This window comes from Mytilus californianus, unplaced genomic scaffold, assembly GCF_021869535.1.
Source record: "Mytilus californianus isolate M0D057914Y unplaced genomic scaffold, xbMytCali1.0.p SCAF_1, whole genome shotgun sequence".
Lineage (NCBI taxonomy): Eukaryota > Metazoa > Mollusca > Bivalvia > Mytilida > Mytilidae > Mytilus > Mytilus californianus.
The window spans coordinates 94,305,450-94,319,425 of record NW_026262581.1 but is presented as its reverse complement, the minus strand read 5'-3'; the positions used below and the strand labels follow the sequence as shown (position 1 = coordinate 94,319,425).

General features: G+C 32.3%; 1 protein-coding gene and 1 long non-coding RNA gene across 2 annotated transcripts in view; both read right to left on the bottom strand.

The window, feature by feature from the left end:
* The window catches only part of LOC127710558 (transcription cofactor vestigial-like protein 4), a 39,877-nt gene extending 38,995 nt beyond the window's left edge, over nt 1–882 (bottom strand). The window contains exon 1 of the mRNA XM_052216500.1: nt 551–882. Within this exon, the coding sequence (XP_052072460.1) occupies nt 551–617 (67 nt within the window). The 5' untranslated portion in view covers nt 618–882. The remainder of the gene's footprint in view (nt 1–550) is intronic.
* LOC127710853 (uncharacterized) overlaps nt 1–13,976 on the bottom strand; it is a 243,599-nt gene that overhangs the window by 201,235 nt on the left and 28,388 nt on the right. The gene's annotated exons all lie outside the window — the stretch shown is intronic.

Below are 13,976 nucleotides of genomic sequence, written 5' to 3'. Positions count from 1 at the left end.
TTGACAAACAATTTAAGTTTTCATTTTTCTTTGATTACTCATATAAAATAAATTGATTTTATATAGAAACTGCAAAAGTTCTATACTGCTCTGCCATCTGTTGGTGAGAATTTTAAACACCTTCCACCTGGCCTAAATTCCACACATACCACTCATTAACTGATACGAAAATTTACACATTTCCATTAAACCAATTAATTTCTATAATACTAAACTTACACATACTTGTGAAAACAACAATTCATTAGTTTAAACTGTGATTTTAGCAGTCATTTTATAGGGATTAACAAACACCGTCAAAGGAATTTCAGGAATTTCTTTCAACAAAAGATTCGTTACTACAGGTTGAAAATACGATTTACAACAATTAAAAGCACCAAAAAAATATATTTACCAAAGTCAAATTTTCTTTGTCTCATTTTAGCGATGTTGATACAAACAAAGCATTTACTCGTTACAGAGCACTACTTAAATTTACGATAAAAACGAAAACGACCAACGTGTTTCGTGAAAATATAAACAATGTTTTATGTTAACAAGAAAAACTCACCTCTCCCTTCATTCGTTTCTACCATGGAGGCTGCCCGCGACAAAACATCAAGAGGCGTCTCCATCATTTCAGCTCATTCGTGGCTACATTGACTTCGGATTCTGAGACAAAAAAATCAATATCCACTTAAATATGTTCCTTCGGCCTTATTAAATATTTTGCCCAAATAAAAACACTTTAAGTCTTACACGAACATAAACCTTCAAATACTGTCTGATTTTTAATGCTTAATTTGCCCTTTTGATAACAGTTAGCTTGTAAGAGAAATTGGCAGCTGTGATGAAACCTTGCGACCCCAGTGCGTCTCAGAGGCCAGCATGACTGAAATTCCATTAAGATCACATGATCATAGTAAGAAAGTCATGTGATTTTGTTTGTTGATATTTTCCCGCGAAATTTAAATGCTCATGAACCACATGAGCTCGTCTTTCAAAAAACCCCAACTACATACCTTTACTTAACCGTTTACCGTGACTAATTTAATTGCAATATCAGTAAACTGGATCACAATTATTCGTATACAGTATATATGCTTCAAGTAAAATTAAATTGATAAAATACAAGTTAGTAAAAAAAAATTTTTTAAACTAAAGGATATATATTGTCAATATATACATGTACTACAAATGTACAGGCGTGGACTTTTTTTTTTAGATTTAAAAGGAGAGAGATCATTGTTAAAAAAAAGTGCCAAAATGGAAAGGTTCCCGGCACTGAATCCTCGTAACCACCTTTTTTATAGGTCCGCCAATGGATGTATCGCATCACAATTGTGCTGTTCAAGTTCAAAAAGAATATACCTTTAACATCATAGAATAGAATTGAGAACGGAAACGGCAGTGGCTGAACCGATGAACGAGAACACTAGAACATTCACTCTTCTTATGATAAAGTAGAGAAAACCAACAGTAAAACAATGCCGGTTACGATACTGATAAAAAGTTATTTCTAAACAACAATCATACATTTAATATAAATCATTTGAAAAACTGTGTTATTAGAAATATATGTATGCAAAGACACGATGTTTTATGTTCATTGTTTACAGAGATAATTGCATTAGAAGCTTGTGAAACTGAAATCTAAAAAATGTTAATCTTTGCTGCATATTGATAAACAAAAATGGAAAAAATCATATACATACAAAATCTAAACAGGGGCGAGTTCAGGCGGGGGCGTGGCGGGCGTGCGTCCCCTAAAGTTTGCAAAGCATGGGTTGTCCTCCGCTTAATAAGAATATTTCGATAATTTTACCTAAAAAAAATTTAAGTTTGCGCCCCCTAGCCTAAAATCCTGGGTCCGCCCCTAGGCCTGCTAAAGATCTTTAATGGTCAAAATTTTTCGGAGTGTTCCATAAATTCCTTAACATGCTAAAATTTCACAAAATATACATAGTTTCACATCTCGAGTACACCGGTCTCAGTGCTCTTGTCACTTGTCTTTTTTTTTTATTAGTTTATCCTGACTTTTTTTACATAAATTGTCATCCTGCCTTTGATATGCAGGTTAGAAAATTCAAGATAAATACTTTTATAAAGTAGGTTTTCTGTTAATGATATTTATTTTTAAATACAATTTTACGAAAAGGTCGTCTCGATATCTGTACAAGTGTTTGCGGTCTTCTCGATCTATTCACATTCAATGTTTACATCGGTACAAGGTCCGATTTTAATGCTGCATATATATATCAATCGATTCCGTTGGAATTTTTCTTTGAAAATCTCTGATCTAGCTGCATGCACATGGTCGCACATGGGTCATTATAAAAAAACATGCAAAACTATGTTATTTGGTCTTTTTAAGTCACGGACATGAAAATATATCAAAATAACACTTGCATATGTTAGATATGAATATTTTGTGATACACTAAATACAGTTTACAGTATGAAATGTTATAAAAACATGCTTAATGTTTTCTTAAACCCTTGGATATAGCCAGAATTAACTGTTATTTTTTACTATAAATCTTTTCAGACCTGAAATACGACTATTATTCATATCATTTGTTATTAGGATTTATCACTATTTATTGCATTTTTTAATGATTTGGGAGGTGTATGTTGGTTTTATAATAAAATTTTCACCAAAAGGAAAAGTCTCATTTTTTAAGTCAATGGTGTAACCAAAAGACAAATTGGTAGGGTAAGAGTTATCTTTCTCAAGATTTCAACATTTACAATAGTTTCTCCCTTAGCAATGTTACCTTTAAGCATGTTATGCAAAAGAAAACAAACATTTATGTTGAAAATTTAGTGAAAAATCTTAAAAGTAAGTAAAAGCTATAACGTAATTGAAAAAAGTGTCCATGGTGTACCCTTATAAAAATCATTTTATGGAAAATTTCCTGAACTTTGAATTATGAAAAGATATTGATTGTAGAAACATGCACCAGGAACAACATATAAAATAGGGGAATGGAGCACTTATTTTGTAAATAAATCTAAAAAAAAATCTGTAAATCATTGGTGTTACTGTCAATGGTGAGACCACTTTGATAAAATAACACCATTGACCAGTTTAGTAACACCACTGAATATATTATGACAATCAGCAAATTTTTGTGTTTCTTTCATGTTTAACAAGCGAAACATCATATTATTTATGAAAAACAATACTTATTTAACAATCATGTATTACATATACAAAGTTTTCAAAAACTGGTGTATGCTGGTAACACCAATGACACTATTTAGTAACACTATTGACATTTTTAGTTAATGATGTCATGTTACATAATTTGAGATTTTTTAGCCTAAGAATAATTTTTTTTTTATTTTTCATTTGCTCTGTGTTCTTTGTTTTGTGTTCAGTATTTAATAAAAGTAAAATTTGAAATTTGTTTTCAATGGTGATACTTTTGTGTTATTGGAGTTACTAAAGGGTCAGTGGTGTTACCATATAAAAATGCAATAATTTTCATTTTTTATTAAGAAATGAAAGTGTTTTCAGGTCGTATACGGAGGATAGGCATTATCTAATCATTCAGTCTTCAACAATTTACATATATTCAGTTTAAGGGTATTTTTTAATATAAAACAAGAGTACACACGCTGAAATGTCTCGCCTTCTTTACTAATCATTGATATAATGTTGATAGTTCTAAATATAAGAGCAACTTAACATTGACCAATGGACCATGAAAATGAGGTCAAGGACAAATGACACCTGCCAGACAGACATGTACACCTTACAATCATTCCATACACCAAATATAGTTGACCTATTGCTTATAGTATTAGAAAAACAGACCAAAACACAAAAACTTAACATTGACCAATGAACCATGAAAATAGGTCAAGGACAAATGACACCTGCCAGACAGACATGTACACCTTACAATCATTCCATACACCAAATATAGTTGACCAATGGCTTATAGTATTAAAAAAACAGACCAAAACACAAAAACTTAACATTGACCAATGAACCGTGAAAATGAGGTCAAGGTCAGATGAAACCTGCCAGACTGACATGTATCCCTTATAATTATTCCATACACCACATATAGCTGACCTACTGCTTGTAGTATCTGAGAAACGGACCTAATCACGTAACTTTAACCTTGATCACTGATCCATGAAATGAGGCTGAGGTTAGGTGAACCCTGTCTGATGGACATGTAGACGTTGCAAGGAACCCATATACCAAATATAGTTATCCTATTACTCATAATAAGTGAGAAATTTACATAACAAAAAAACTAAACTTTTTTTTCAAGCAGTCGCTGAACCATGAAAATAAGGTCAAGGACATTGGACATATGACAGACGGAAAGTTCGTAACATAAGGTATCTGCATACAAAGTATGAAGCATCCAGGTCTTCTACCTTCTGAAATATAAAGCTTTATACAAATAGTTTACGCCGCCGCCGCCGGATAGTAATACCTATGTCTCACTTTCTGCGACTTTCGTCGCAGGCGAGACAAAAACAGCAATAATTGGAACAGCTAACTTTTATACAACAATTTATTCTGAAATTTATGTTTAAATAGAATGCATAGCTATAGGAATAATGTCAATAAGTAGTAATTTTAACCTTAACAACAAATTGGAACAGTTGTTTGATATTTAACAATAATATTCAGTACCTAAATGCATGTTTTAAATTGGTAACACCATTCGATCAAAGGATGACCTAAAATTGTTAAAATTGAAGGAACTCTTCATTTTTCCCATTGCATATTTCTGAATATAGTTGCTACCATACTATAAAATAGAGGGACACATTTAAATGTTTTAAACAATGACATCATTTTTCCAAATATTCCCTCATCGAAATTTGCATCGAAAAATTGTAAGTAAAGAAGCATAACTCCAATAAGGAGTCGACTGACGATTTTGGCTATGTTGACTTATTTGTGGATCTTGTTTTGCTGATCATTTTTGCTATAAAAAGTCAATACCTATCTATTATAGTTTTTAAGATAATAGACAAAATTATAAAAAAACAACTGGTAAAATTCTTTATCTAAGGGCAATAACTCCTATAAAGAGCCGTCTGTCAGCTTCGATGTAAATGGACAGTCGGTAGATTTCCCCATTCTGAACATTTCTGCCCTGTCAGATTTTCTCTATTTATATAGAGTTTTCAAGATGATAGACTAAACCCTATTTTACCCTTATGTTTCATTTTTGGTGCGGGGTCATTTGACAATTTTTTACACTAAATACCCTAATGATGATTGTTACCAAGTTTTGATTAAATTTGGCCCAGTAGTTTTAAGAGAAGATTTTTGTAAACGTACACGGACGACGACAGGCGACTCTAAAGCCGAATAATGTGAAACGCTTCACTTGATCCTTTTTCTTGCCCGAGATTGAAGCTGTTAGTGTAAAAGAGTAATGCTATATCTTCCGAGAAACTTTAAGTCTATATACCATGTTTATCCGAAAAATAAAACATATGAATACGAAAGAAAAAAAATTGCTCAGGATACTATCACTTTCAACAAGCTTCTGTACAAGCTTTGTTATTATAAATTCGATCCTGGTTCTGATCTTTTTCAATTGACAAAGATTTTTGAAGTAGAAGAATTTAATTCTTTCCTTATAGATGTCCACTGTAACAGCCTGCATCCTTAAAAGATTACTCTGGAATCCATACCATATAATGATATCTAAAATGTGAAAACTCAAAGCGAGTTATTAAATGGAACAATAATAAACAAGATAAATTTGCCAAAGAAGAAATAACGGACATTGAAAATATTCTTGATCAATTAATCGATCGAAATGATATACAACAAACCGATATTTATACCTCATGTGAGATATTTAGCAGCTCTTCAATTTCAGTGTTCGGTACACAATGTAGGAAACAGAAATATACGAAGCACAATGAAAAAACATGGTATAAAAGAAAATATAAAGGCAAACGAAATTTATTTTATCATGCTAAATATTGATACGCGAATTTAAAAAGTGCGCAAAATATAAAGGCTCTGAAAGAACCAAGTAAATCTTATAAAAACAGTTAAATCGGAGTTATATTGTCTTCCAAATAAATACCGCAAAAAGATCTCAGAAAAGTTGCGAAATCTGATTAAATACAGACTTAGAAAAGCCCGAGTAGTATACATACAAGCAAATCAAATGATATACTGATGCTGTTAAAATTGAGGATTTCTATGAACATTTCAAACGTCGAAGCCAAGCTAATGTTATTGAAGAAAACTTAAAAGTAAACTTAACAAAGATACAACCAGAAAATATTGACAGAAATTTAAAGGCTCCATTCACAGAAAAAGGAATTCTGAAAGTCGTCAAAAAATTTGAAATAATAAGGCTTCCGGGTATGATGGCACTGTTAATTAACATAATATACCAGTATGCTTGTGCGCATTACCATATCATTTGCGCTTAAACATCATTATGCTTGCTCGCAGCTTTTGATTACATTTGCGCACATTTATTTAAAAGGTAGATACATGTACATTTCGATAAACGCAGGTAAATGATATGCATTTGTTTATTTGATGAATGTGCGCAAATGCAATAAAAAAGCTGCGCGCAAACGTTACAAAATTTACTATTACTATTACATTTGGTCGCGGCTTTTGGTTACATTTTCGAGCTTTTTACAGGTAAATACAGTTAAATTAAGTACATTTTACTTATTTATTGAACTATTTACAAGTACCCCTTCCGTTAGTCTAAGTCTCCTGTTCACTAACGTGGAGGTCGAAGTGGGAATTCGAGTAGGATAAGTCCGTTTTATTAGTCACAAGAACTATGGCCAGGAAATATATACAGATACAAATGTAGAAAAATAAATCAAATCTAAAGAGTAAAAGTACTGATTTTACATGTTGGTACTAGCTGAATATTTGAAGAAATGCTTTAAGAAATGAAAATCTGTCAACTTCTCAATTCTGGTATTTTCGGAATTGCTCCATCATATAACCTACTTTCACTTACTCATTCTGCGTACTATACTGCTGGTGTATCAAGTCCTCTTAGTTTGATATATATGTGGTGGTTTGAAATTTTAAAATACGGTATCAAAAACATAAAAGTATAGATGTGCTACGTTGTAGTGAGCATGGAATGATTCCATGAATTATGAATTATCTTTATTTTTTCCTGTGTTACCTATAAAATGAATGCGCGCAAACGTAAAAAAATAAAACCCTAAATGTGCGCAAATGTAATGCACCCATTAGAATTGTTTTAAATACCAGGAAGGTGCCAGATTCATGGACAATTGAAATTAATCAACCTATCTTCAAGAATGAAGGTAAAATATTTGATCCCAGCTTGTATAGACCGATTACTAGTACTTTAATATCATGTTTCGGGAAAATTGTAGCATCAATCATAAATGAACAGCTTGGGGAACTCTCCAACGAAATAAATCTGATATCCGAAGCTCAAACAGGATTTAGAAAAGGCTATAGCACATTTGATAACATAGTTGTATTGCATTAGTTGATAGTCAATTTATCTAGCACTTGGGGGGGGGGGGGGACTCTTTTGCACTAACGGTTGATTTTTCAAGAGCCTTTGACACGATCTCTCAAACATCTTTATGAATAAAGTTACAAAAGGCGAATATCTCCGGAAATTTTTTTTAATGTAATATATAACATGAAAAGTGATGTTAAATCGTGTATTAGGACGTTTTGAACTGTAACATTGGAGTGAGACAGGGAGAGAATGTATCTCCTATTTTATTTATTGTTAACTTATGTTGAAAATAATGTTCAGGACTTACAGGTTATGAAAAATATTTCTTTGCATATGAATATTAAACTATTCGTTCTTTTATATGCCGATGGTTTATTATTTTATTTGAAACGGCTGAATCGATGCAACACGCCTTACTTGTTTTTGAAAGAAACTGTGTCCGATTGTTTATCAAAGACAAATGTTGTTGTGTTCTGCAAACGGAAATCATGGATGTTACCAGAATTTCAACTAATTAACCAGTCTATTGAAATGCATGATTCTTATTCATATCCAGAACTAACTTTTAATTAGCGAAAAACTTTTAAGCGAACAAGCACAGAAAGCACTATTTAGCCTTTATACAAAGATAAGTAACATCTCAATGACTGCAATTACAACTGTACACTAAAACTTCCCATTCTGACATATGGGTGTGAAATATGGGGACTCTGAAACAATAACGCTGGAAAAATTCATCTACAGTTTTGTCGAAATGTGTTAAGAATTAGATCCTCGAAACCAAATTTTATGACATACGGAGAACTTGATCAAATCTTAAATAGATATTATATATATGATAAAATTAGAAAGGTACGTTTTTATAATAAACTTTTCGCCAACGAAAACGAACTAAGCAGTATCTTGTATCAAATTATGTTCAACTTAAAAAATGATTACTAGTATCTCGACTAGTATACGTTCAAGTGGATCCTAAATCGGTTTTAGACCATTCTGGATTAGCTATGTTTGGACTCAGCAGTTGCCACTATATATGAATCAATTGAAAAAACGTTAAAGATGACTACATTCAAAAATGGTATTTTACGGTCTGTTCAAAACAATGTTTGGTTTAGAAAAGTATCTTACACAATTATCACCCATAGAACGTGAATATATTTGAAAATTAAGATGCTGGAATATGAAAATTCCAATAGAGCTGGGTAGGCGATAAATTATTCCGAAAGAAGTGAGGGTATGTATGTCATACGAATGCTATTGGTGATGAATACCATTACTTATTCGAATATAATTATGTCCCAGTCAAAAAATATCAGGAATCAACACATTCCAGAAACTGAGTACTATGTAAAATATCCCAGCACATCAAAAATGAAAGGATTACTTCCGTTGTGTAATATAAAGGTACTAAAAATATTTTTTATTCGTTTCAATATGAGTTAAAGTATTATAAAGTGTAGTAATTATTAAAATATTCCATTTTCTATGATCTCTGGGTATAAATGTGACTGTTTATATTATATGTTTGCCTCTTGTTTCGCATATGTATGTGACAGAGTGTTTTCAAATAAAGCATTATTGTATTGTTTTGTTAAATTTCCCGAAGGTTTGACATATTGATAATGCTATTCATTTTTTTTTAATCTACAACCATAGACTGTATACCTTTCTGCAAATATGGTTGACCGTTGTCTGCCTGTCGGTATGTCGGTATGTCAACACTCGGTGCGATTACTTAAATTTGCTTTAACCAAATTTTATCCCCCAAAAAATGGTTTTGTCTAGCAAGATTTACGGGACTTAAACTGTCAGATTTAAGGGATTGATAAAAAATAAAGCTCCCTTTTGATATCATAAAGTTGCTTGTTTGTCGCTCAAGAGTTACAGTAATTTAACCGTCAGATTTAAGGCAATTTAAACCTATCGCATACTAACTATACAGACGTTACGCACGGTGTTCGGTTTAATTAATAATGGTAACGTTACGCGACGTCGTTTTTCTTTTATATTTGACCAACTTCGTTACAAAACGTCAAAACTTTGCACTTTTTATACAGATTGCATTTTAATTTGTAAATATTTATGTAAAAAAATGGACACTGTTTAGACACTGATTATACATTTTTGACATAAAACTTTATTTCATCATGATTTTCATTTAATTGAAAGTATATATTTCACACATTTATAATTGCTAAAGACTGTCAATTATTGCAAGATGTGTTTCCTCAGGCATGGTCAATATTCCTTCATCACTAGTATATAAGTCTTTGCATATAAACCGTGTTGAAACAGCCGGTACCAAAGCTGTTTTGCGCTGCAGAAGTTTAAATTTAATCACCCCGTCTTCAACTGTCAATTTGTCAAAGTAGATTTCACGAATAATTTCACTGCCTTTTCGAAAATGTGCGCCCCATTTATCCATGCTATCAACGTATAGAATTTGTGTCTTTCCCGAAGCTTTCAACAAAAAATAATCATCGTTTGGGTCATCGGCAACAACGGCAATTATACATCCTCTGTTGACTAAGTCTTTAATTTCGGTTTCATCCTCAGCCTCAAACTCGGTTTCCCTATTAGGCTCATCTTCTTTTGTCATTTTTATTCTACATTCCGGTGATATGACAATTTTGACAATTCGAATAGTTGCCATTTAAACAAGAATCACATGAGTAACAGGATAATCTTTTTACCGAAATAATTCCATTTTCAACGCAATGTACACGGTGAATAGACCTGTCACTGGTTTGAATCGCTTTGTTTCGTCACGCTCGATAGTATCTAAAAGTATAAAAATCCTACGTTTACAGTTTGCACTTTCATTTGGTTTTGTCAAATTTGAATAGCGAATTGATACATATCTTCAGCAGTTTTGATGTTTACTATGCCTCGAAGAACTGCAATATCGGCCTGTCGTTTTACAAAACCACCTGCCGCGTCCTGTGATCCTTTCGCATGACTTGTTTCAAAGTAGTTGCGAAAGTATTCTTGAAATCCAAAATCTTCTCTAGAATAACTAAAATCACCAAAACAATGGGGGCTTTTGTATTGAGCTTGACAACCGTCTGTAAAAAGTAAAATCACAACAATACTGAACTCAGGAAAATTCAAAAAGGGAAAGTCCCCAATCAAATGGCAAAATCAAAAAAATTTCAAACACATCAAACGAATGGATAACAACTGTCATATTTCCTGACTTGGTTCATGAATTGTAGTCACGGATGCAGAAATATAACTTAAATAATTTGCAACAAGTTTTCTAACATCATGCGTGAAATACATGTCGTGTGAATCATCTGGACTGAAAACAAACAATTGTTCCGTTACTATAGATGGGTTATCGTCACTACTTTCTTCTCCGTCAATCTCCAATATGGCATGTCTATATATTAAAGTTACATGAATTGATATTTCGAGTCTTGCAAAGTAAGACAACTGAATTTCAGTTTTATCGAAGCAGCGATAATTTTCTGAAAAATCGTGTACGAAAATGCAATGTTGTTGTGGAAGATTTTCTTTCAACATTTGGAACTGTTTGTTTTGCCAGTTTGCGCGAAATTGGTGAGACGGGAAAGTTTTTAAAATATCTTTGAAGTAATTAAACATTTCACCTGGCTTTGTTGTTTTGTTGACAAGCATTAACTTCCTGCGGGACGAACCTTTTGTTTTAACATTAACGTACTCGTATCGTTCCCATTTGACATCTGGAGCCGATTCAGAAATATCTATCTCTTCTTGCATCAAAATTAAACAGTGAATACCACAATTTCTATCGAGACACTTCATTTTGTGATTTTCTTCTTGAAATTCTTTCTCACACAAAGTTGAATTAATCAAGTTAAATCTGAAAGCGTCTCGAATAAATTAATCTGGTTTGTATCGTCAACATCAGGTCGTTTTAAAGGAAAAGAATCAAGTGTATCTGTAAAACGAGAAACAAGGCTAGGTATCTTTATGTACATATCAACTGTCCTGGATATCTTTATGGATATATCAACTGCAAAAACATTGTTTACTGCAAGTAAAATTTACCGAAGGGAATTTCCTTTAGACAAATCTAACAATAACAGCAACAATTGTCCTTTTTCTAGATTTCGATATTTCAGTTTCACATTGGAAAATCTAAAAAGATTTTCGCTCTCTTTTGTTAATTTTCTATTTTTTTTTACAGTGGTTTTCTTTTGGTCCTTCTTACGGTGTGTATACAATGTATTTCTCAATTCGTTTGCTATGTCCCTGTCTGTAGGGACGTTTTATATTCCAATGAACGAAATCTATGTATCACTGGTAAATTATTAAAGTCATATGAAACAAGTTTCTGGTTATTATAATGTTAAAGAAATTATTGAACAAATGCATGCATTTATACTATATTATACTAAGTCCTCTGTGCAAGTTTTTAACAAATCCATAATTAACGTACAATCGTCAAAAAATATATTTCGTTCTTTGATTGTTGATCGAAAAGTTTGGCTGCTAATTAACTTTTGGGTTTTGGTGCCGAAGTTTACCGCTCGTTACCTATTTATAAACAATAAACCGTCACAGAATCGTGAAGCACGAGAAAAAATAAGTGAGATGATAAAGCGATGAATATTTGTTTTATATATATTTTCCATGCTTTCCCATTTGTTACCCTCACGCCTGATCTGTGCGGTTGCCGAAGTGTCATGATTAAGGTCACCGCATACGGGAAAGTTGTCGGTCAATTGGATTACGGGAAGACACTAATCTAATAGCAGTGCATTTCTGAAGATGTGGATAAAATAGAGGATTTTTTTCAAAAGAAATTGTATGTACACGTGTTTTATAGTAAAACATAGCCATTGAAGTATATAAAAAATATTCGCCCTTTTTAAATTGGAAGTATCATATGATTTTAAGTCATGCAGGGATTTTGTTACCATAAATTACTTAAAACTTTTACTGAAGTCTTAAAAAGATAAAACGATTTGGTTTTGAAGTGTGTCTTGTGTTTTGTTGTTACACCATTGTCCGATGTAAGGAGATAATTGAGCGCTCTCAAACATGTTTACACCGCCACATTATGAATATATCTGTCCCAAGTCGGGAGCATGTAATGCATTTGTTGTCGTTAGTTTGCTGTCTATTATATTTGTGTTTCGTTTATTGTGTTGTCATTAATCATACCATTGTTTTTTTTTGTTTGTTGAATAGTTTAACTTTTTGAAATGTTGGGTCCTTTTATAGCTGACTATACGGTATGGGTTTTGTTCATTGTTGAAGGCCGTTCGTTGACCTATAATTGCTTAAATTCGCGTCATTTTGAACTCTGTTAGTTAGTTGTTTCACTGACAATCATACCCCTCTCCTTATTTCATTCCATGTACGAAACTTCAGTGTCAGTGATCATAATTTGCCTATTCCATCTAAACCGTCATGAATAAATGATTATGTTTCTTGTTTGTTTGAAATGCATTGTCCAATATTATCGTAATTGTTTTCATATGAACAAATATCGCAGTTCTATGAGAAAAGTATAGCATTATTAAGTTTTTTTTATAATAAAAACCTATCGCTATTCTATTAGAAAAATATCACACTCATATAAGAAAATATAGCATAATCAATCTTTTACACGTGATTATGGCTTTTAAAAAATGTAATCGAACACATTGAAAGTGCATTCCACTTTTTTTGGTACATCATTGTCTTAGTATTTGTACACTTCAAAATTATAGACCGTACAAATAGATTTTAAACCAATCTGCCTATTTTCTCACATATATACAACATACTTGGAATTATATGTACACAATGCACGGGAAGTTATACAGACGTTTGTCTTCTTAAATATTTCCCCGTTTAAAAAAAAAATATTTACCAAAAAATTTCCTTTAAAAATGTAAATATTCGTCTGCGATTTTCCCGCAATGCATCTCGTTTTCAAAAGAAAATATCGCTAACCTACAAAAGAAACGGTTTTCTCGATACGCACTTGCATAGACTGACAATTGTTGGTATTTGTGAAAGTAAGGTATAATTTTATTTGAACATTTTCCAGTTGGTCATTCCAGAGTTTTACCGTCATGCTTTAATTAGCTCTAGTAGCTTGTATAAAATTACAACAAAATGTATGCTGTTGTTGGGATTGGTGAATGTATGCTTGCTTTAGATTTTGAAATTTTTCTTGTATATATATGTAGGACTCACATTCATGGCGGGTTACAGATCTATGGCAGATTCCCAATCTATGGTAAATATGACGTCATGCCATCTCAAATCTATGGCAGATTTTTAAAATCCAAATCTATGGGAATTTTCTAGTGACCTTATCTATGGCAGATTTTCTAGTTTCTAAATCTATGGCATGATATGAATGCGGCACCCATCGCAATGTCCAAAGGTAACGAAAGAGACGGTTGTAAGTAAAAGTCAGTATTAGAAAAACAGATTAGGAGTACAACAACGGGATCATATCCATAACCATTTGTGAAATGGACCTTCCATAATGGTCAACCAAATCGTGATAGCGAACATAATATTTCCTAAGTGA